This window comes from Plectropomus leopardus, chromosome 14 (genome assembly GCF_008729295.1).
Source record: "Plectropomus leopardus isolate mb chromosome 14, YSFRI_Pleo_2.0, whole genome shotgun sequence".
In the NCBI taxonomy this organism is placed as follows: domain Eukaryota; kingdom Metazoa; phylum Chordata; class Actinopteri; order Perciformes; family Serranidae; genus Plectropomus; species Plectropomus leopardus.
In genome coordinates this window covers 10,942,822-10,967,228 of record NC_056476.1, presented here as the reverse complement: position 1 = coordinate 10,967,228, position 24,407 = coordinate 10,942,822, and the positions used below count along the sequence as shown (strand labels likewise).

At 41.8% G+C, this 24,407-nt stretch overlaps 1 protein-coding gene across 4 annotated transcripts in view; it reads left to right on the top strand.

Annotated features, from left to right (window-relative positions):
• Positions 1-24,162, top strand: part of pcnt (pericentrin) — a 48,711-nt gene extending 24,549 nt beyond the window's left edge. For 2 of the 4 annotated variants that reach the window (XM_042500152.1, XM_042500150.1), the window contains 29 exons: positions 1,942-2,102; positions 2,504-2,676; positions 3,610-3,791; positions 3,887-4,049; positions 4,252-4,494; positions 4,981-5,213; positions 5,431-5,538; positions 5,848-5,868; positions 6,627-6,863; positions 6,961-7,134; positions 7,359-7,511; positions 7,598-7,777; positions 7,975-8,994; positions 11,614-11,784; positions 11,926-12,115; positions 13,151-13,488; positions 13,591-13,693; positions 14,512-14,684; positions 14,772-15,047; positions 15,208-15,365; positions 15,782-15,911; positions 16,053-16,844; positions 16,955-17,155; positions 17,272-17,481; positions 18,678-18,904; positions 18,999-19,078; positions 19,170-19,317; positions 19,425-19,552; positions 23,671-24,162. In XM_042500152.1, the coding sequence (XP_042356086.1) occupies positions 1,942-2,102; positions 2,504-2,676; positions 3,610-3,791; positions 3,887-4,049; positions 4,252-4,494; positions 4,981-5,213; positions 5,431-5,538; positions 5,848-5,868; positions 6,627-6,863; positions 6,961-7,134; positions 7,359-7,511; positions 7,598-7,777; positions 7,975-8,994; positions 11,614-11,784; positions 11,926-12,115; positions 13,151-13,488; positions 13,591-13,693; positions 14,512-14,684; positions 14,772-15,047; positions 15,208-15,365; positions 15,782-15,911; positions 16,053-16,844; positions 16,955-17,155; positions 17,272-17,481; positions 18,678-18,904; positions 18,999-19,078; positions 19,170-19,317; positions 19,425-19,552; positions 23,671-23,714 (6,417 nt within the window). In that variant the 3' untranslated portion in view covers positions 23,715-24,162. The remainder of the gene's footprint in view (positions 1-1,941; positions 2,103-2,503; positions 2,677-3,609; positions 3,792-3,886; positions 4,050-4,251; positions 4,495-4,980; positions 5,214-5,430; positions 5,539-5,847; positions 5,869-6,626; positions 6,864-6,960; positions 7,135-7,358; positions 7,512-7,597; positions 7,778-7,974; positions 8,995-11,613; positions 11,785-11,925; positions 12,116-13,150; positions 13,489-13,590; positions 13,694-14,511; positions 14,685-14,771; positions 15,048-15,207; positions 15,366-15,781; positions 15,912-16,052; positions 16,845-16,954; positions 17,156-17,271; positions 17,482-18,677; positions 18,905-18,998; positions 19,079-19,169; positions 19,318-19,424; positions 19,553-23,670) is intronic. The other 2 variants (XM_042500153.1, XM_042500151.1) reach the window with 1 other exon arrangement.
• The last annotated feature ends 245 nt before the right edge of the window (positions 24,163-24,407 follow it).

Below are 24,407 nucleotides of genomic sequence, written 5' to 3'. Positions count from 1 at the left end.
AACTCTAAAACACCATTAAGAATTCCTAAAAAATGGCATTATGTCATGGTTGGCCTGACAGTGGCGTATAGGTGACCGTCAGTGCAAGTCATATTTGATTTTTAAAAAGAAAACCCAAATAATATTTTAATTTCATGTGTACTTTAATGATCAAAATAATCTATAAACTCAAACATGCATTTATATTAATTTATGTCTCCTCATGTTTATTTGATCATATTTGTCTGTCAGTCAGAAATTATGGAGCAAAGTCTTACATTGTTGTTGGTTGTTGGGGAGATTGTCTAACACACAACGCTTACATGTTAATTGTTTACTGTCCCCATTGTTACTAACAGGTAGTCATTAAACTCCCCATAAAATCTAAACTATATCTAAAAAAATATTTTTTGACTGCACAGGGACTCACTTCATAAATAAATTTGGGATGTCTGTTATGTGCCTCTCTTATATTAATTCTGTAAATCCATGATAAATCTTGTTGGCACTATTGGCATAAACGGTTGCTCGTGTATGTATACTTTTGTTTCCATGGCACCTTCATGGCTTGGCTCTTGATAGTTAGATATTAGCACACACACACACGTACACACACACACACACACACACACGTACACGCGTGCATGCATACACACACCCATGAGGTCAGCAAAGAGAGGTTGGGAGGGGGCTGTTGTCAGGGCAACAGCATTGTTTTGTGGAGCCAGGTGGCTGCATGAGAGGTGTTTGATGGGAGGGAGCGGGAGGGAGAGGAAAAAAGAGAGGGAAGACGTGGTGAAAGGGAGAGAGAACGAGAGGACAGAGGAACCAAAGGTAGGAAAAATTTACTCCAGCAGTGCATTAAAACGCTGATAAAGACTCCACTGAGAGAAAGTGCAGCAATGAATCCAGAAGTTGTGTTTGCCTTAATCCCACACGGACTTGGCACCTAACTGGGGAATTTCTGCCAAGACAGCCTGATGATTACAGTCTCTGTGTGCATGTGCGTGTGTATGTGCGTGTGTATGTGCTTTTGGCTGATATTAAAGGAGGAGGAATGTGGGGGTTTTTTTTGTCTTACAGCAGATGAAATTAATGTATTTTCGGCACTGATAGTGGTGTTTGTCGTTGGTGGATAAGGCCGATTTCTCTGATAATCCACATCTGGTTTTGACTTCCTTTTGTATACAGAACATGCCTTCTGCTTTTGTCATGCTCTTGGCTCTGATAGTAAGCAAGTGGCCATGTGATTTTTGTTATTTCTCTTGTACAGGAGACTAAGAATGAGAAAAAAAATCATTTCTTGGATGCATTGCAGTTCTCTCTCGAAAAATGATCTCTGGATGTAGAAAAGTAAATATTTAAGACTCAGTTCTTGCCAATATGATCGCCTGTAACAATTTGTAAGGCTGTTGTCCTTACATCTGAGTCAACTTACATTCTAACTTAAGCTACTTGTTGAGTTTTGGTGAGGAGGATGGAGTTGAAGGACAAAGGGACAATGGCTACACTTTATGCACTGTTTATTTTAATCATGGATCATTAGAAATATGCTATGATTTTAAGGTAGCAAGTAGTCACAAATTGACAAAAATAAATCATACTTGGAAATCAAAAAATTTAATGCGTCAAGATGCATCTGTAATCCTTTTATAATCATATCGTAATCCTCTGAATTGGAATTGAACCCTGGAGTGATTCCTATTCCCTAATGCAAAATATATGATGCTTTTTGAACAAATAGAACAAGCGTGCAGGGAGCCAGTCTTTGAGATGTTCAATGAGAAATTTTGGTTTGAACTTCTCGCCATCATTTGTTGTCAATGCATTGTTTCCCCCCTGCCTGGCGCACATGGGCAGTTTTTAAACAAGTCGTAGCTCAGGAGGCAGAGGAGGGAGTTAACAGGTTTGTGTTGATTGTTGGTTTAAATTAACAAACTTTATCTGTGTTTGTTTTTCAAGCTGCGAGCAGAGGTCGGCTGTCTGCAGGGAGAATTAGAGGGGAAGCGTGCGGAGATGGAGACCTTGGACACTCTCCTCCAAAGACGAGAGCGAGAGAGTCAAGAGGGAGGCAACCTTCTGAGGATGCTCACTGATGACCTGCAGACTGCTAAAGAGGACAGGTAAGAGATGCTCTCTGTTGAGTGTCCTGTGTTACTTAAACATGTCTTAATGGTGAGGAAACCAGCCATCTGTTAATACACCTGGTGACTTTTTTCAGTCAGATTTTTGACATGTCAAGCTAATGGCAACTTTGGACTACACAGATAATAACAGATTCAGTATGCTCTCCAAAACCGGAGCATGAATTAGCTGCATGTTTAATGAATACCCAGAAAAAAACTATTTTAAACTGTCTGCCCTGAGAGCTCTTGTAGGTACTACTTTGTGGTTTTTACTGTGTGTTTTCTAACCTTGAAATTGTATTACTGTCAGTTTGTCAATTTACCAAATAATTAGTCTCTGAACGGGCATGTACTGTGCTCTAGCGTTTGTGTGTCTGATGTCACTGTTGTTTTCCCAGACATAAACTGCACCAGGCCAATGAAAAACTGAAGAGAGTGCTGATTGAGATGATTCGAAGCACCATCGCAACAGAAGATCTGATTGGACAAAAGATAAACGCCAGAGCCAAAACACCTGAGCAGGCGACCAATCGGAGAAGCTCAACAGGAAACAAAGATGCACAAGAGTCAGGTCTGTGGGCATCTCATTTATTGTGACACACGTGACCAAAATTAACATTAGCGAATATTCACCTTCCGTTTACTTGACTGTTATTGGCTGTAATTTTCCAAGTGAGCCAAGGTGGAAGAGACAGTGATTGTTAGCATGTCTAACCAGCCAATATTGTTTGATATTGGCCGTAAAAATACAAACTGACCCCCATGAGAGATTCTTCCTGGCTGCCAGTGAGTCAGGAGACATCCATGGAACGCAAGAAAATGTATCAACAACATCATGTTTTTCTGTATTTATTAGCAACCTTGTTAACAACCATTATTGACATTAACAGACTACACACCTGCAATCTCATTTCTGTGTGCATTACATCTGGCCCTGCCCACATTTAGCATGGATATCGCCTCTTTAAGTGATGATCACTTGCCTGTATTTGCTATGACTGTGCCCTTATGCGTTAATGATACAGGGAAGAACATTGTTCTTTTTGCACAGTCAGATTTTGTTAAATATAGAGTAGGCGTCGACCTATATTGATTTTTCAGGGCAAATACCGATTATTAGTACTTAATACGACCAATATCCAGTATTTGGAACCGATATGCATTTACAATAAAAATGACATTTTTTCCTGTCAAAATTAAGAATTTGAAATATAACAAGCTTCAACACAAAACTTCCCTGCAACTTGTTTTTATAAGTTCAGTGAGAATTTAAATAAAACATAATAAACCAAAAAACAGCTCCCTGAGGATTTACAAAATAAAAGTTCCTCCCATGCTGACACTTTGTTTGCATGTATTGCAGACTGCCTTTCCTTGTGTTGTAATTCACACACTTTTGGTGATCATTAAAATAATCGCCGGTACAGATATTCGGCAAAATGTTTGTGCAATTTTACTGTTTGCGTCTGTGCAACAAATCATTTTTGACTTACTCTTTTCGTAGGCATTTCAGTTGCAGACTTTTCTTCAGAGGACATGGAGCTGACGCAGCTGCTCTGTGAGAGCCTGCTGGTGTCAGATACTCAGATCAATCCTGGGGGAGAAGAAGCGGCTCTGAACGCCTGCAGCAGACTGCGTCACACTGTTGACACGCTGCTGGAGCTGCTCAACCAGGCCAACACACAGGTAAAGGATGCATTATACCTGCTGATACCTCAACAAACACACAAAAACCTCCTCTCTTCTTCATAGTATTGTTCGCTGTCTCACTTTTTCTCCAGCTGGAGCAGACTCATGGTGTCCACCTCTCTCTCGAGGAGAAGTTCTCTCAGGGCAGAGACGACTCCGCCCAACTGCTTGAGCAGCACACTCTCCTGATGGAGCAGCTCGATCAGGAGGCGAAACTGAAGAGTAAACTCCAGCTGGAGCTCCACAAGGCAGAGGGTGAGCACTGCATCCTCGCTGGCTCCACTTCACTTGTCTACTCTTATGCTGCCAAATTACAGCAGTTAATCCACTGACTGTTGCCACGCCTGCCTATGCTCAAATTTTATCTATTGCACTGAAGTTTAAACATAACATAAAGGCTATTTCTGATGCTAAGCATGATGATGTCATACATTTTGGATTTGCATTATGTGTTCAGGTCTTCTGGAGGGCTACGTGGCTGAAAAAGCAGTCCTAGAGGAGTCTCTACAGCAGAAGGAGGCACAAGAGGAGAGGCTAGTGGAGGAGCTGGAGGGCCTGAAGGTGAAGCTACACCAGATGCAGGGCCTCACCGCAGAGCTGGACAACCTCAGACTGAAGCACCAGGAGCTCAGTGAGGAGCATGCACTTCTCCTGCGTCAGAAGGAGCATCTTTCTGCCGGTCTGGGGGAGAGGGAGAAAGGTAAGCAGAGAAATCATGAAATCGTGTGCGTCTGTCTGCAAAAAATATTACATGACCTCTTTAGCGAGCTTGACCACACACTTATAATAATGTCTGTGCTCAGATGTTTCTTCTCTCCGTAGGCCATTGGCTCAATTTAGATCCTGACGCAGGTTTGTGGGTCAGAGTGGCGAATGAGTGTGTGTGTGTGTGACGAGGGGGTTGGGGATGAATATGCAATATACTTGCAGTGCTGTGTGAGGTTGCTGTTTGTGACATCGCCAGTAGCTTGTAGCAAAGGCTCTCTGAGTGCTGTGTCATTTTTACCTCTTAAAAGTGTTCTAGTTCAGAGCTGCCAATGCATTCAATGCCTTTTCAGGAGGAAAGGTGCAGTATTTGTAAAAGTATGTATTTAACTCCTCTGATGTTTTGGCTCTTAAAAAAAACCTGCGTGCACATATTTGCATCGAAACATTTTCCCTAACCTTCCTTTTTTTAATTTTCAAGCTCTACTGGCAGAGACGGAGCGGTTAACCCGGGATAGGCTGGACTTGCAGCGGCAGGCGGAGAAGGACCACAGCTCTCTGTCGTTGCGCCTCCGGGCCTTGGAGAGAGATCTCGAAGAGCAGGAAACAAAGGGCCTGGAGACGGAGCAGCACCACAAGACCCACACTGAAGATCTGCGCCAGCGCGTCCAGGCACTCGAGAAACAGCTAAAACACGACCGGCAGTTTATTGAGGTGATTTTAAAAATTCAAACTTTAAGTTTAAAATGTATTTCTTTTATATATCTGTTCTTTTGTTTGCAGTCTCTTAAACCTTACACCTCACATATGATGTTGCATTCTAGTTTCACTTTCTTTTTAGTTTTATTTCAGAGTGTCACAGGCAATTTTTCATGTTGCTGCTTAATGTAGCGGACACAGTCTCTCACATCACTTGTTCCCGTGCGTATAGGAGCAGGCTGTGGAGCGTGAACACGAGAGAGACGAGTTCCAGCAGGAAATCCGAAGCCTGGAGGCCCAACTCAGACAGACAGCCAGCGTGGATAACAAGGGACACAGGGTGAGGGGCATTCATTTGATAGCAAGTATATACAGATGCAAATATAAGGTAATATTTCTCTAGAGGACAATATCATATACAATTTTTTTTATTCATAGTTATAGTGCATTGTGTTTGCAGTGTGTGTGTTTTGATGTATTTGTTTGTGATGAATGTCTAATACTACTGATAAGATTATGAACCGGTTAACTGAAGTATATGTAATAGTAAAAATACTTACAGAGGTTGAAGTGATGAATGCATTGTTTGTTTGCCATTGAGCCTGACCTTTGCCATGTGTTTATCCCTGTGCTGAACGGATTGCTGTAGTTTGAGGACTTGGTTCTGCAGGTATGAAATCTAACTGTAGCGTACTTCTCTAAGCTCCTCTGACTCTTATGCATGGTGTGTATCCTGCGTCATTATTTTTGTGCAGTCATCCATAGATCCATTCTCATTGCTTGTCATACATTCATTCCCATTTCATCCAATGTTTGTTTATAATTTGCTTCTCTTTCACCTTCATGTCACTGCTCTTTGGAATGGCTTTAAGGGATAGTTCGGATTTTTCAAAGTGGGGTTATAAAAGGCACTTATCCATGTTCAGTGATTTTCCCAAATGCCCCCAGCTTGGGAAAGCAGGCGATAGTACTGGCACAGAAGCTAAGCAATGAACTTTTTTGGACCTGGGCAGCACCAAACCTTTCTTAGCCTCTGAAAAAAAAATAATACCAGTTTCAACGTACACTATTTATGGAATATTTTCACAGCTTTACCTCTCTGTCAGACAGCTCTTTCCAATCGGGATCTGTCCACAGCAGTACATTGCTTAACTTCCTTACTGGTCCTGCCTTTTTCTCCAAACTCGAAGCGTGTCAACTGCCATCTACTGTGTGTAATATGCTGTCTATGGATAAGTTCCTCATACAACCCCTCTTCGAAAAATCCAAACTCTACCTTTAACTTCAGTGTTCGGTACCAGTGGCTGCAGATCCTGAAAGGCTTATTTATCTACAAAACTTGTAGCTTTCCATTTGCAAATCCTTTTCTGCTACTTAAAACTCCAGAAACTTGTCATCCAAAATGTCGTCCCCTCTATGTCTCTGCAGGTGGAAAGTCTACAAGCTATCATCAAAGACAAGACGGAGGACCACGCCTCCCTGCTTGCAGCCAATCAGCAAGCCCAGCGCGATCTCGCAGAGCGCAACGAGGAGATAGATAAGCTAGCTGGGCGAATCAGAGAGCTGGAGCAAGCACTGCTGAACAGCGCTGAGAATAATCGATCCATCAGTCAACTGGAACAAGAGCTCCACAGAGCGAAGTTGAGAGAACAGGAGCTCACGCAAGTAAGAAAATGTCTTGTGTAAAAACTTTAAATCACTCTAACTAACCTCTGCACCCACTCGTTTTTTTTTTTCTCACACATGTGCTCACTTTTGTCAGGACAAGGAGGCGCTGGAGCAGCAGCAGCTGTCCAACAGGCTCCAGATCTCCGCCCTGCAGTCCAAACTGGATGAGACAAGACACTGTTACCATGACAACACGCGTGACCCCACCCACGAGCTTAGCGATGCCCTGGATGCTGCTCAGCAGAGTCTACAGAGCAAAGAGCAAGAGGTCTATAAGATTTTAAACAAAGCTGGTTTATGGTAGCTGAGATGGTTTGGGCTGACTGATGCATGTGGCTGCAGCGCCACCTTTTGGTACAAATGTACAGAGTAGAGATGTGCAGACTTGAGCTTTCAGGGAATTCTAGTACGAGCGATGGCTTGCAGAAAGTTGTATGATTATACTGTATATATTTTGGTCTATATTTAAGAAGTAATGTTATGTCTTTCTAGATTGAGGTCATACTCAGCCAACTGGAGACGGTGCAGAGGGATTTGAGCATCAAAGAGGTTGAACTGAAACACCTCACACTGCAGCTGGAGCTGCTGACCAATCAGAATGCAGCTCATGTTAACGAGCTCCAAGAACAGATTGCTGCCCTAAAGGTAACTGCCTTCTCACCTGCATATTTCTTTATAACTATGTTTTTAGATCCATTCTCTTAATAAAAGTCATTTCTGTCTGCTTGCAGGAGAATGTGTCTGCTCTCACGATTCTCAAGGAGGAGAAAGAAGGACAAAACGAGGTGGAGGATACAGAGGAGGATAATCTCCCTTCAGCGTTACTCCATGAGAAAAATCAGGAGATCGACCACCTCAACGCTGAGATCCAAAGACTGGAGCAGGAGCTGGAGAGCGTCAGGGAAAACGAGGTCAGTATAAATACACACAGAATACATGCAGACAGTGTGGAAGTTCCTGTAGTTGATGAGAAAAATAAAATTGTTTAATTATATTCTTTGTTTATTTTTTGTAAAAATGTAAATGTAATTAACTTTAATGCATATATATATTTCATAAATCAGTTTTTGTGAGGCTGATTCATTTTTCTGGTTTTTCTGATAAAAAGGCTTTAGAGGCTGAGCTCGAGGATCTGCGCTCGCAGGTGGAGCACCTTCAGTCTGAAGTCATGAGAGTGCGTCAGGACAAACAGGAAGAGGAGGAGCGCCTTCATGAGGTCATCAGCACGCTGCAGGCAGAACTCGCCACGTTAGGGCCCAACCTGCACGAAGTCAGTGACTCTCAGGATTGTGACAGCGTCACTCCGTCACCGGCTCCCAGCCCCGAACCTCAGCGCTACCCCATCCAGGAACAAGTGAGGAGGGGAGGCCCACACAGCCTGAAGCAAGAGCTCAGTCTGAGTCACTCCGCCTCCTCTCGTCCCCTCCGATCTCGTGTCAAGGCCCTCCAGAGTCAGCTGGAGACTGCGGTGGCAGAGAAAGAGGGGCTGGAGCGATTACTGCTCACCCAGGAGGAAGAGTACAGAGGACACGGGGAGGAGTTCGGGAAGAGGCTGACAGCTGAGAGGGAGAGGGCAGATGAACTCCAAGGTGTCCTCGCTGTCAGAGAAGCCGAGCTGGAGGAGGTCAAAGCTCAAAAAGAAGAGGAGGCGCAGAAGTGGAAACTATCTGAAGAGGAGAGGGACAAAATTCAAGCCCAAGAGATGAGCGCCCTGCACGAGAAGAACGCCCACCTCAGCTCTCTGATTACAGAGCTCCAAAAGAAAGAACAGGAGAGCACGAGCGTCATTGAGACCCTAAAAACAAAAGAGCAGGAGATGAAAATAGAAATGGAGGTCCTGAGAGAAACCAGTCTGACTCTTGAGAGACAAGTCCAGGAGGTGAGAGCCGAGGTGGGAGACATGGAGGAGCTGGTTGCTGAGGAGAGGACAAAAATTATAACGTTTGAGACTGTGAAGGGAGAGCTTTCTGCTGAACGCGAGGCGCTGAGGAGGAGGGAGAGACAACTCCAGGAGGAAATTGAAAGGCTCAGACAGGAAGTGACTTCAATGAGAGCGTGTATCCAGGACCTGACGGCTCAGCTCCATGAGAAGGAAACCAGTCAAGAAGAGGCTCAAAAGGAAGTGCTGGTGAGTGTCAGCCACAAGGTAAACTGCATTGTTTAGGCAGAGCTGCAAGTTGATTAAATGACTAGTCGAGTGTCATAAAATTAATTTGTAACTATTTTGATAACTGAGGAATCGTTTTTAGTTTTTTTTTTTTTTTTTTTTTTTATCAAAATGCTTCAAATGCAATGCAAAATGATTTTATGCTTCTAACATATGAGACTTTGATGCTTTTCTAATGATTCACTAAATAGATTTGGATTTTTGGACCTTTAATCCGATAAAACACACCATCTGAAGACGTCACCTGGGGCTCTCGGAAATTACACAGCATGTTTTGCTATTTTCTTATACTTTATTGACAAAACACTTAATCTATGAAAATATTTGGCAGATAAATATATAATTGCTGAAGTACATCTCTGCACAACCTAATGTGTGACCGGTGCGTCGGAGGAAGGAGCAATCTGAAACTGAAGAGAGAAACTCTCACACACTGTCCGCTCACTGCTGACACATTTATTGAGTGAATGAATAATATTTAACTATTTTCGTAACTGAGTAATTGTTTTTGAATAAATAGATAATGAAAATATTTTTTAGTTGCAGCCCTGGTTAAAAGCATAATCTGAGATAAAAACAGGGTTCCCACGGTCATGAAAAACCTGGAAAAGTCATGGAATTTCACAGTCACATTTTTTCAGGCCTAAAAAAGTCAGTGAGTCAATGTGTGACAGTGTTTTGTTTACCATCATGTAAGTTTTCTCATTATTTTCCCCACGTTGCATCTCCCTTCATGTTTGTTCGCTAGCTGAAATTACGTTTGAATCGAGTTTGAATCTGATATTTCTGAAAATGCTGGGCAAGAAAAAATAATATTATGGGTCCTTTAAAAGTCAAAGAAAAGTTTTGAAATTTTGTCTGTAAAATATGTGGAAACCCTGCATAAATGTAAACCAAGAGTTCAAACTCAGAACTGCAAACTCCTTACTTTTCAAACTTAAGTAAATAAACAATCAGAAAATAACCAGAGCTAAAGCTCTATTCACACAAAACTAGAATCATCTGAAGATCTTTGATTATTTATAATAATTGTGGTGATCATTGGTGATTTAAATCTTATGCATATCAGTCAAGTCCGTTTGTCAGGTGAAAATTCCACCACAACTTACCTGCCGTATCTTGCTTTAACCCAGAGGTCATGTATATAATGTTTGTCTTGTGTTGGGAATCAGCATCTGTGTGATTTGGGGTCGTATTTAGGTTTTTTTATTTTCATATCACCGAGCGTCTGCTTCTTTGCCAGTGTTAAGAATTATAGAGGCTGTGTCTGTGATTATCATAAAAAGTTTTGACAGCATTTTCAGTGCAGGAGCCTCATCTCGCTGCACAGCAAAGAGACCCGTATGCAGAAAATGCATTCTTGAATCCATCAGAGGAGTGAAATCTTAAAAGATGATGAGAGGAAAAACATTTGACATTGTGTAGCAGAATCACGTCTGTTTGCTGAACCCACCGAAGGAGGTTAACTCTGTACATGTCCTCTAGTATTGCTGTGTCGTATGTCTGTGTTGTGCAGAGTGGAGTTACAAATGACTGCACATTATATCCCTGGTAATAATGTCAGTAAATTTGAATACTTTGCTGATGCAGTGCGAATGTGCTGCACAAAACACAGACGTGTGGGTGTAATTTCTAAATTAAATGAGGTCCCCTGGTAACACTTATCCCATCCAAATAGGCCTTAAGGAATTAATTACCTAAGATTTTGATGGTATAAAAGGCTATTAGTTAATAAACAGCAGTTGGAGAGGCCATTTTTTCCAGATAATCATGTCTTTAAATGTGAATTACTGAAGATTTATGAGGTACCGACAAGTCCTTGGTCATAAGAACCAGAACAAAAAACTTTCTCTTCAGCCTGTGCTGTAGGTTTGATGGGATGGATTTTTTTATTCAACAAAGGCCTTCAGACAACTTAGAAAACCTGCTTCAACAGGCCCCGTGTCTAAACAGGAAATATCTTTCTGCCACTTAACTTTTTTTTTGCTAGCATACAGCTGTGCTAGCAGCTGCAGCTGAGGGCACATCTGGTTACAGTTAACTGTCGTAACACGTCACATCACAGCGTCGCTCCTGAGGCAGCAGATCTTACTAACACAGAGGAAGTGACATTAAAATGAGGAAGAAGGAGCACAATCTTTGTTAGCTGCAGTTTTTAAAACCTCTGAGGAATTGTGTCTTTCATTTCTTTTCGTTCTAAGCTGGCAGGATGTGGTAAGGAGAAGTTGTGGTCGTCAGAGAGAATGCATGAAGGCTGTAATGCATTTGTTGGGCTGCTGCATGTCTTTGCAGTCTGATCTGTTTTTTGGGGAGTTCATAGTTGTTTGAAGCAAATGTAGCTGTTGTTGTAGTGTAAGGAAGTATCTAGCATGAGATTTGAAAGAATGAATGAGACATAATGACATCTGGTACTTGTTAAGCTGCTGTTTACATTGCAAGGCAAATCATCAGCGTGTCTTTTGTATAAACAGTACTTTTTTTACAAGAAAAAATATTGCATTTTGATGCAGAATTTTAATGAATATGAATTTAAGAAAGGCACTATGTTGCTGCTAACGACACTGTCTCTCTTTGTCTCAGACCCATGCTGAGGTGACCCTGGCCAAAGCCGACGCTGCCTTGAGACAGAGCGAAGCTGAGCTCTGCAGACTGAGGGCAGAGCATCAGGCTCTGAGGGCGGAGCTGGCTGCAGTGAAACAGGGTCTTAGTACCAGTACAGAGAGGGCTGAGAAGCTACATGAGGAAGGACAGGTGGGAATGAATATATCACTTAGTTCACAATATCAGGTATAAGTTGTAATGCGCCAATATTTAATCTGTCTGTCTCTCTTTACAGATTCACTGATTGTTGTGAGATAATGTGTTCTAATGTCACTTATTTCTGTTGGTTAGTCCAAAGACCGTGCCCTGGTGGACCTGGAGACTGACAACCAGCGGCTGAAGGAGGAGCTCCGAGGTCTACAAGAGGACCTGGCTGTACAGGAAGAGGAACTGGCCTATCAGAAAAGAGAACTACAGCAACTCAGACAGCACTGTCCCCAGCAGGACACACTTCCTCACCAGCAAGGATACCCACAGAAGGGTGAGTGCTGAAGGGAATATTATGATTTTTTTCAAGTGGGATTATATAAGGGTAATTCTTTCTAATCAGTGTATTACATGCAGTAGATGGCGCCCTGCACACCCCCAGTTTGGAGAAGCAGACAGAAGTAGCGACACAGAGGGGCGCCCAGTAGCTCAGTAAAGCGGGCGCCCCATGTATAGAGGCTACATCCCTGCCACAGCGGCCCTTTGTTGCATGTCATCCCCTCTCTCTCTCCCTTTCACCCTTAAGCTGTCCTGTCTAATAAAGGCAAAAGCCAAAAAAAAATCATCTTTTAAAAAAAAAAAAAGAAGAAGCTAAGCAATGTACTACTGTGGACAGATGCGGCAGCGAAACATATTTGGTTTGGACTCACCAAAGTCGCACAATAGCACAAACAACTAATTGATTGAAGCCTCAGTAGACCAGCAACTCCTGTGTTCTGCAGGGTAAAATTACTGTTTTTGTTAATGGAGTCTGGTGGTTATGAAGAGAGCACAGATAGCAGCTTCAGTTCTTCGTCTAAAAGGGCTTTCTGATGGAAAGGTAAAACTTTGAAAATATTCTAAAAACAGTGCACTCCTGTGACACATTCATACCAATTACATAGAATTTATGTTTATTTGAGTTTGAGCTATCCGTCTATAATGTAATGGTACTAGGAGTGCAGTGATGTTGGTCTGGATTGAAATCAACGGTGAATGTTACTCGAGCTTAAACTAAGTTTTTGGAAAAAGTCTACTTGCCAATGAAGGTAGAAGGTAGATTTATTAGTCATTTTTTAAACAAAGTTTAAAAAACAAAATGATATGTTTCCTTGATCCTGCTACATCTGAATACCAGCAGCTTGCAGATGTTATATTGGCCTCTTGGACCATGTAATGAGTCTTTTTTTAGTATTTATAAATATACCAACTCCATAGAATGATCACGCTATAAGAGCTGTAAAACTCCACAGGGGAACCTTTAAACATGATGAAGTTACAACAGAAATGTGCTCTCATCATGACAATTTTTATTTTCTCCATCTGGCAGATATTTCTCACAGAGCTTTTGAGGACGTCGTCAGCGTCTCTCGAGATGAAGTCTCTCTGAGCTCTCCGGAGGTTTTAAGGAGACTCGAATGCTCCGAAGACAGAATCCCTGAGCGGTTCCACGCCTCCATTCTCGGCTCTCGTCTGTCTGAGCTCAGTGCTCTGAACAGCTCGGGCCTGGAGCTCCACCAGGTGAAAACGTCTCCCAGGGTTGTGATGGAACCTCCGCCACACTCCAGGACCATCACTCCAGATCCAGCCACACAGACTACCCACTCACCAGGCTCCGTGTCGGTGTCTGATAACTTCTCCATGCTCGACTCACTGGACACTGATAAAGTAAGTGGTCTAACATTTTCATGCATGCTACCTTTTGGGATTGTCTTTTGTTCAGATACAGTTTAATATTTGTTTATATATATATTTTTTTATTTTTGTTAGGCGCGTGAACTGGAAGATCTTGACCTGACAACGCCTCCATCTCCTCTTGGCTCCACCTCCTCCTTGTCTGCACCAGAATGGGCCAGTGATGGATATGGCAGTAGTGAGTATCGCCACTTTTTTTAACATAGTTTTTGGACAAAATGGAGCGATATGGCACAGGTGAATAAGTTGCATCAGGCTTTGGCTACATAGACGACACTTTTTAGTAGCATCAGTTAACTGTTGGTTTTGACCTGTTAAATGATTTTCTTTGACAATAAAGAAAATATATATAGTGTTCCTGTAGGTGCTGGGAATCCTTGAAAACACTTGGATTTTAATGTGGTTTATTTTCAAGGTTTAAAAAAATGCTTTGATTTTGAATAAAGTGCTTGAAATTTGAATTGCTTTATTTCCATAATAAATACCAATCTGACTGAATAGTTTGCTTTTAGATAAAGAGCTTAAGATAAGTCAGATTGTATCGAATTGTACAGGTGTACCTTGTAAAGTGGCTACACAGGTAATTGAAATATTATTGAAATCGCAATATGGCCAAGTGCAATATCTTAATGAAAGAAGCAAATTTATTTATTTTTTTTTAAATATGTGGCACAACATAACATTGTAAATGAAGCTTTGTTGTGCAAAAATTACCGTTACCAGAAAAATCAGGACTCAAATGGCAATTTCAATATCTGTCAAAATAATTGCAATATTATTTTATTTTATTTATTGCATATTTGTGGCCACTGAGTATGTGTGTTGAGTATAAATATGTAATTTACTACAGCTGTAAGGTGCCGCAAAAGCTTGAAAATGCAACTTAAAAAATGCTTAAAAGTGCTTGAGTTTGACTTTGGGAAAAGTGTGGAAACCCTGTATTTAAAATATCACCTGAAGTATCTCGTTAAATCTTCTTCCCTCCTCGTTTTTCAGACGTGAGCTCAGAACTGGGTGCGAGGCTGAGAGTGGAGCTGGAACAGACTGAAAGGCTGGACGCTCAGTTTCTTGAGTATCTCCGCTGCCGAGGAATGAACCCCACAGTTAACACAGACAGTGCTGCAGGCAGTATGAGCTACAGTGATGACCTGTTGTCACCTGAGCTTCAGGTAGGCTTTATTTATGCGGTGAAATAATTCTGTTCATGTGACAGGAAGCCAAAATTTTACCCAGTTTCTTTCTTGCTCTTTCTTCAGGGTCTGCTTAAAAAAGTGTACCAGGAAAGCTGCAGAATTCTCACTCTGTCCCAGCGTCGCACCGCTTCCTCAACACAACCTCATGTCTCGGACGTAAGAGCCTTCTCATTAAACCAAACAGAGCATCATTCTAAAGATAGCTTTGTCATACGGGACCGCCTGGACAATTCGTCCTCCAACCCCCCCATGAGCTGGCAGCAGGAGAAGAGGGCACTGCAGGAGACTGTGATCGCTCTCCGCGAGCTGCTCTGTCGAATGGCCCAGAGAACCACACAAGTGAGTATTAAAGAGACTTCACAGTCATTGTTTGAAAGTACATTTTGTTTTAAATTTTAACTTAGTTGCCTGAAGACATTTTTTATATAAGTAAGAGAAATGAGAGAGATTCAACTTGATATCTGAATGTGCGCTGATCACATTCTTCTTTCTTCCTCAGACTGACTGCAGAGATGAAAGTGACTGGCACAGAGATCAACTCCAGACTGACAGACAAGTTGAATTTCAGCTGAGGGCCGAGCTGGAGGAGAGCCAGAAACAACTGAAGTGTGCTCGCGACACTCAGCAAGAGCAGAAGAACAAAATACAGTCATGCAGGTAACATATCATACAAAAACAGAAAACTCTATATTGTCAATCACATTGGGTAAAATCAGCATTTTTTCAATAGTGGGATGCAATTTACTAGTGTTTTGTATGTTAAAATTGTGCATTCTGTATATTGAAGTGGCAAATTGTATTTTCGAAATTGAGATTAAATGACTTTGGATGCAGGTAAATTAATTAAATCCACAAAAATGATACTCAGTGGCTGACAAAACTGCTCACCTCCCTTATTTAAAAATAATCTTGTATTTTGTATTGTTATAACAGTTTAGGGGTTCTTGGTTCCTCAGGTCTTGTTTTGGTTTAATGTATGGGTGGTGCTAATATGAATTTCTGTCACACACACAAACTTCATTTAATGCTCATAAAAGCAGAGAAAAGTTTTAATTTTACTTTTTACCCTTCAGACTGGCTATAGAAGAGAGTGAAGAGGCTTTGAAAAGAGAGCAGAACAAAGTCCAGGAGCTCCAACAACAACTGGAGCAGGAGAGAGCTCTGAGTCTCCGTAAGGACAGAGAGGAGGAGGAGAAGAGAGAGGTAAGACGAGGTCTAAAAACATGCACTCACACAAAAATGATGAAATGACAGCCGTGAGCAATGTGAAGAATGTGTAATCAGAGTGTGCTTTAGCTTTCCCTTTTTAAACTCTGTCTCTCCCTCTCCATCTGTCCTCTCCAGGCTGTGCAGGTATCCTCTGAGCAGCAGAGGTCAGAGGTCATGACTCTGAAGGGTCAGGTGGAGCAGGAGAGGGTGGCCTGCAGCAACCTCAGACAGGAGCTTCAGATTGAACAATCCCGCAGCGTGCTGCTGGAGAAATGCCTCAGCGACACCCAGAAGGAGCTAGAGGATGAACGCCAACTTTCAGCTCGCCAGCAAGAGCTCAACTTACAGGACAAGACTCGTCTTGAACGCCTCCTGACTGAAGCAGAGTCCCGCCTTGCAGAAATTCACTCCAAGCTCGCAGATGCTCACAGGAAGCTGGATGAGGAGCGAGACCGTTGCTCCAGACAGGTGGACGAACTCAGCCGCAGATACGAGGGGGACACAGCCCGAGATAGGAAGTTCATCTCGGACATGCGCGCCCAGCTAGAGCAGGAGCGTCGGCAGGGGGAGGAGCTGGCAGGTGTGATGGACAAACTCAGGGCGGAGCTACTGCAGAGCAGGAGAAAGTGGGAAGAGGAGGACAAAGCGAGGAGGGAGGAGCTTCAGAGGGAGCAGGAAGCCGCCACCCGGCATCGTGTAGCGATGGAGACACTGAAGGAGCAGAAACAGGAGGCCTGCTGTGCTGTAGAGGTGGAGCGAGAGCGGTTCAGACACCAAAGGGGAGAACTGGTCGAGCTGAAGGAGAGACTGCGACTGCTGAAGGACAAAGAGAGGGAGAGGGAGGAGCAGTGGGAGAGAGAGAGGAGAAGAGGGAGGCAAGAGCAGATGGAGAGGGAGAGACGGCAGGAGAGGACCAACAGCAAACTGGTAAATTATCATTCTTAAACTATTCTCACAAAGTTCACAAATATTCTCTTAATTTAGACATATTTAAGATCATTTTCATAAACACAAACTTTGTGTTTGTTCATTTTTAGTGTGAGTTGGAGTTGTTGAGGCAACAGGACCAGCAGCGCATGCAGGAGCTGCAGCACACTCTGGCAGAGCTGCAGAAAGAGGAGAGAGAGATGGCCGCTCAGAGGCTGTCAGGACGAACCTCAGGGAAGCAACACGCGGCTTCGTCTTCACAGCAGCTCCAAAGTGACTTCCAGACAGGAAGCGCACAACAAAACCAGCAGGTACACAAACACTTGAGTTGAACCAGAACTTGGCACACTGCCGCACACCCCTGTACTTGGCTGGTATTATAGGAATGTAAATTTACTAGACTGAAAATGTACTTTTCCCACTGTAGACGCCACCATCGCCCGGTCTGCTGGAAAGGTTGTTGAAGGAGAACTCGGAGCTGATGGAGCGTGTGACATCACTGAGTCAGGAGAGAGCCACCCTCAAACACAGACTCACCTGCCTTGAGCGACAGCTGCAGCGAACAGAGAACGAGCTCGCCAAGGTCACCGCAGAAACTGAAAACAGGCCCATCAATGACGTCACCAGCAACAGCAAGGTCAGTGGGAAACACATGCACATACACACATTCGTTATGATTTTAAAAATGGCATAATGAAGATAATTCTGTATCAGGGGTCCAAGAACATATTTTTATAAGATTAATTATTACACTGTTGCTATTCTTTCCTTTTATTTTTTCAACTGCAAAAGTGTTGCATTAACAAGTGTTGAACTTCTGAGTTTAGGCCACCTCAAAGAAATGATCATCCTGGGGAAAACATGGTGCCACATGTTGAAACTTTCCCCAACTGTGGTTGTAAATACTTGTTGTTTGTAAAGTGGCTATATTATTTAACTTTTGTCTCTTGTTACTTAACACATTAACTGCACCAAGTCCCAATATATTTTAAAGTTGTTGATATACTTTGATGATTGCAGTCAGACAACCTGGAATTTAAGTTGATAAAACCCTGGCATTAACTTTCTTGTTTTGAGTAGTTGGTGTTATTTGGCTTTTAGGAATAATGTTAAGGGGAGGGGCACTACTACGGATTGGCATGAGTAAAGGAGTACTCAGTTTGGAAGTCAGTATTTGTTCAAGTGAATCACTTTTTTTTCTGTGCTTTGAAAAAATAAAAAAAACAAACAAACATGAATTGATCCTGTACTGTATTAAGAGTTTACATTTTTTTAACAAGATGCAATGATTTCACTATCTGTGGGTATCTGCACAGATCCACAAAGCGAAAATGATCTGTGCAGCCGCAGTTGGCGTTTTCAGTCAGGCATTGCTCGATCTAACGTTACAGACAGAATAGGGACCAGGTGCAAAAATAATGTTTGGAAGTATTTCGACAAAATAAACAAAACTGATGTGCAGTGCGAGGTAAATGTTTTGTGGATATGGTTTTTGTTTATGTGGGCTAATCTCTAAAGTCTGTGCAGCACAGAAAGGAAGGCTAACCTTATCTGCATTTCCGCTTGACTGTCCATTTCGGACCCTGTCCTTACATTAGATTTTTTTTTTTTTTTTTTTGGCAAGTGCTCTTTAATATTTTAATGTGTGTATTCAAATATGGAAATTACTTGAAAAGCCTATCCAAACCCAAATGACTTTATGTTGGCTTAACTTTAAAAATATCATTGAAATATAATATTGCCTAATGTCACCCAGCGAGCCTGAACTATTCACTGTTCTGCTGATGCAACACGGCGATGGAACATTTACAACCTGTGTTTGTTGCTTTGCAGGTGCAGCGGTTGTATGAGCGTTACCTGCGTGCTGAGAGCTTCAGGAAAGCTCTGGTGTACCAGAAACGTTACCTGCTGCTGCTGCTGGGAGGTTTCCAGGAGTGTGAGCAGGCCACGCTGTGTCTTATCGCCCACATGGGGGCTCGGCCGTCACCCCCTCTCTCCTCCCAGAACAGACCACTCGGACGATTTAGGGCTGCTGTACGAGTTGTCATCGCTGTGTCGAGGTAGGGAGCGTTCCAGGATGTGAAGAGTTACCGCAGCTTTGTGTGTGGATAAAAATGATCACACAATCACGTTGTTTTGTTTTTTTTTCTTCAGAATGAGGTTCCTCACCAGGAAATGGCAGAGAGCCATCAGAAGATTGTCTGTCTCTGGGACTGTAAACGGGCACGCTGCAGGTCAGCTTAGGGAACACATTAAATGATAACATGAATCACTTGACTGTGTGTGTATGAGTGGGTGAATTTTTAATCCTAATGTCTCTTACAGGACCTAAAGCTGAAGTTTTAAAGCAGCAACAACAACAGCCAAGATTAAAGTTCGACTCGCCACCAAACAGAGACAGTGGTGCCGTCCACAGAGACACAGTGTCCGCTCTTGTTCCACCCACAAAATCACCCTTCAGGTTGCACAACAGGTTTGAGCTCTTCTTTAACTTTTAGATTGTGAAGTGGCAGCCTTCACAACAGTTTTATTAGTTGAATTAAGTTATTTTTTCCTCAGTGAGTGTTTTTCACTCCTCAGGACGTACTCCAACTCCACGCTGGCCTCTGGGCATTCAGGAGGAACGTCTCAGGATCCAGAGCGATCGCTGACTGAATATATCCACCATCTAGAGAAAGTCCAGCAACGATTGGTGGGAGCAAGACAAGGTGAGCAGCATCGTGAAACGGGTTATTTTCAGCACAGTAGATGGAGTTGAATACACAAAGCTGGATGAAATCTTAAAAAGCTGTCTTGAACACTGGGTCCATTCATTGGTCAAAGGATTGGGGCACTGCCACTTTCTGGCTTTCATGCATTGCACTCTTCTCTATGTCTATGTTTGTAATATTTGATCCGTGATTACTTGCACAATGCTTTGGGGCAGAATGCAGTTAAAATATGAATTACACTGGTGATGGTACTTGCAAATTTCTTGGCATCCCACTCGAAACCAGCCAAATTATTAAGCACACCTCTCGGGTTCTGAGCGGCTAATTGGAAAAGTAGCGAGTGATATCACACTGGGAGATGTTACAAGGCACTGGGTTTGTGTTTTATAGCACTAATGCTGAGATCAGACCACACAATATCAGCCTGGTGATAGTCCAAACAAAAAAAAGAGATAACACAGCCACTAGGAGCACAGACCACTTTCTGTCAACAACTCTAAACACAGACGGAGCAGCAGAGCGACAGGTGCAGTGAAAGTCAAACTTAACCTGTTCATTGCTCCGGGTCCTAAAGTTTGCTATCACTCGCCTCTGCAGCAGCTGCTCCTCTCATCCATCAATCTGATCTGATGAGCTGCGATCAGATCGACTGATCAATTATCCACGCTGTGACTCAAAGTCTGCAAATTGCTATTGACGATCTTAGGAATTCCACCTGCAGTATATTCACTGACTTGCAAAAACGTATAAATTTTGAACTGACTTGACATGACACACACAAATTTTTTTTTTTTTTAAAAAGTAAAGTTTGGCCATCTGACCAACCAATACAACCACATAGTTTCAAATTCTGTGGGAAACACTTCACTCTCTACCTTCTATTCCCTGGAAGGAAAAAGACGGAGACACCTTTACTGTCAAGCAGTTGTTAATATTCTCAGGTTTACATCATTCATGTAGGTGCTGTCAGATGGAACAGTTATGCTGTTTTCTGGCACCTTACCCATCACCTCTACATGTCAGTCAAGTGAGAAAGACTTTAAGCTATGATAGGCTGAGTTCCAGCTGCTGTCTGCCATGATACTGAGGCAATTTCTGCATGACTCTGATTGACTTATTTGACCAAAACATTGTGTCGTCTGATCCCAGCATTAGATTCATGTCTTCTAATTAGGTCATTTGTTTTCCAGGAAGTGTTTATCCCATATATGAGAGAAATATAGTCAGAAAACATGTTACAGAGTTTTTTTAACAAGACAAGTAACTCTGGGTAAAATTAAGATTCTGTGATGGGCAGCCAAACACTTCCTGCCAAACAGCATGTGATTAAATCCCACCAAACCTTTGTGCTCTGTCATCTCCCAACATAGTAAACAAGACTCATTTAGCCCCGCCCCCTAAAGTGGAAAGGAGGATACAGTCCGCCTGTTCCCCTGATATGATTGGTTATCGGCAGCGCTGGCTGCAGGAGAACAGGACGTGGCTGTACCTGAGCTGCTTGTCGCCCCTTTACCTGAACGGTCCAGGTGAGTGTGAGTGTAACATACTCACTCCACCAAATAACAAAGCAGCACAGTGCACCTCTCAGGACGGTCGCTGACTTTTCACCAGTCGCTGAGGTGGCACTATCGAAGGTGATAACACTCTGGTCTGGAGTGTACATGCCCTGCAGGTTTTCCATATTTATGGTTATTCAATAAAGCCTATTTTCTGCAGATTGTACACATAAAACTTCAAACTTTTTAAATGCATTTGAAGATTATCAAGCCATTTGTTTCAGCGTATGTTGGAGTGATGTAAACATCAACGAAACATGGATGTAAATTAAGCGTGATATTAAAAAAATCCTTCACAGAGAACAGTAAGCTTGTTATCACTGAAAGAAAACATGAAAACCATCTTGCAGAGTGGTGCTTTTAATGTGATGGTTGGAAAATTACGTTGACATGATATGATAAATAATTTCAGGCCAAATCGTCTGACGATTTTTATCAAAGTTTTATACTTTGGGCGTCATTACTGTCAAATGAGGTATTAAATTGCATTCTGTGTTGTATTTAAAAAGTATTTTAAACGTTTTTGATGTAACTTGTTAAATCCTGCAGAAACCCTGAGAGATACCCCTTTTCTACTAAACGGAACAGGTCCCTGATGCTAAAATGTCCTGGATATGGCCGCTACCATCTTGCGCTGGTGAGGTTATTGGGAGCCAGAGTCTGTGCAGTAATAATATCCACAGTGAGGGGAGTTCACGCCAAAACACTGGCCACCAATCGCGAGCAGCGCCATTGAATTTGAGTGCATGGGTTGGCACGCACAGCTGTCCATCATGGCGGAAAACCCCCTTTTTGTAGAACTGAATAACTCATTAAAACCAAACTTATCATAAAAACAAACACTTAAACAAATATCAGGATGACGAGAACTGCCTTCTGTGACAGAAACCATCTTTTGGAAAAATGTATTTGGTGTGTACTTTACTACCTGTACTGCAGTCAGACACCAGGGGCCGACGAGATTGAAAAGTTACACTTTGGTAAACTGTCATGTTGTCCATGTTTATGTACAGGCTATGACTGGAACCAAAAAAAATAGCAGGTTTTAATTGACCTGAGGCCATGTTGACATAAGTGGGCGTGTCATATTCGTCATATTGGAAAGAAAGCATTAAATCTTTCAAATAATAGTCCTCTGCATCCTGTTAACGTTAATAGTGGATTTGTACCTGTTTTTCGCATAAAAATAGATTTTTCTCTAAAGAATAACAGCTTGTAGGTAATCAATTTGATCATTTATGGCCCTACAATACAGACGCATCCTTGATTACAGAGGTTTCCGCTCAAAAATGGTGGAATGCGGCTGGTTCACTATCGTACTAAGATTCCAAGAAACCTAACAGAACTGGCTAAGAGCTAATTTCGTGGAAAAGGGGTATCACTGAGGAACTGATAGCTGACACAGCCCGAGCCTTAACAAACCAGTGCACCCTGTATAGCTCTGTAACAGCTCAACCTCAGCTGATTCACTGTGACGGATTACCTATAAGGCTTGTTTCATACATGCAGACATAAACTGACACAGTGGTTGTCTCCATGTTAGAAAAAAGACATTCAGGAAAAAAATGGCATCCTCTGGGGAGAGAAATGTTTGGCCGTACTTAAACACGTTAAATAGAATTCAGTTGATGAATTAGAAGTTGATGCAAAACCTGCAAGACATTTACCCAAAGAGACCATAACAATAATCTGTTATGCTGCCTTCTTGTGCTTCTCTTAGGAAATATCGTACTTCCCAGTTGTGCAGTCGTAATTAACGACATTCCAGTGCTCTGGTCAAAAAATAAATTAAAAAAAGCAAAAAATATGGACACTAGAAGTGAAAAAGGTTGTTTTTTTTTCATGGCTGATGTTTTACCAAAAGCAAGTAGCACAGATTTTCTCACTGTTTCCATGCTTTCTGCCATTTCTGCTGCCATGAAACGTCTCAAACTCTGCCACTCAGGTTTCATTTAAAATTTCCCAATACACCACTCGTAATTTCGACTTTGGAGGGCCATTCATGTGCTCGTAACTCGTAAAAAAAGGTATATACAATATTTCTGCGGAGCACATGAAGGCAGCATTAGTCATGTGGGGTTTTTATTTTATTTTTATTTCATTGCAGGAGCATTTTCTCATGTATTGTTTTACAGAACTGAATACTTTGATGATTATAGAGGGTTCTGCTAACACACCTTTGCATTATTTACTCGTAGTAAACTGCATCAGGAACGTTCAGGCTTTTGGCAGCAGAGCAGTAGATGCAGAAAAACACCCAAAAAAGATGTGCAACTTCAAATATTCCAGTTTTTCATCAGTGCTGTATTGCTGTCTATTTATGTCAAAATCTGTCATTACAGAGCACTGTTGTTTGAGTTCACATATGTAAGGACACTTTTAGCAAATTATAATTTAAACAAATGCATAGTTGTTTTTTACTCAAAGAAATACTAGTCCGACCGTAACCAGTGGTTTTATCTTAACCTTTACGATAGCTTATGTGTGGAATTTATACTCTGGATGCGAATCACCTTGTCTGATACTTTTCTTTTTTTTTTTTGGTGTGTTTCCCATCAGGTCCGTCTGTTTTCCAGCCCGACCCGAAGTTATCCGACCACTGAATGAATGATTGTCTGCTATCTGCATATCCAAAACTGTCCATGCCTTACATCCATGTAGAAATATCTAGAAAGGAATATCAAACATGTTGATTTTTTTTTGGATGACATGTGATTTTATAAGTGCATAAATTATTTTTCAACATTTTCTATTGTAATTTTTCTATTCTCTGTATGATAGTATTTTGAAGGACACTTGAGATGTTGCGAGTACAAATGTTTTTCATGATTTGAAACAGTGCTGTTTGTTATTTTTCTACTAATGTTTTTATACCTTTTTGTGCGATGTAAATAAGGCTGATAATAACTGTACATGTCACCAAATTTGCACTGATTTTTACTGGAAGTCCATGATCAACATAGCTAGTGAGCACATTATTGCATAAAGGTGAACCATATGTGTTTTTTGTACTATCTATGTTTCTACCATAAAGTTGATAAATATTTTAAATGTGTGTTTTCAAAGCAAACAGACTGAGTTTATTTAATGGCAGCTCATAATCGAAGTGCATCCTGAGATTTCTGTCACATTTGCACAATGAAAAAAAAAAATATATGTTTGTCCTGTGCTGTTTATTTAACCCTAATACAGGATAGACTGAGCATACATGCTTTTTATACAATACCCTGTTAACAGTTACAATAAAATAACAGCATCTGAGTACAAACAATAAAAAATGTAGAAGCTTATTTAAA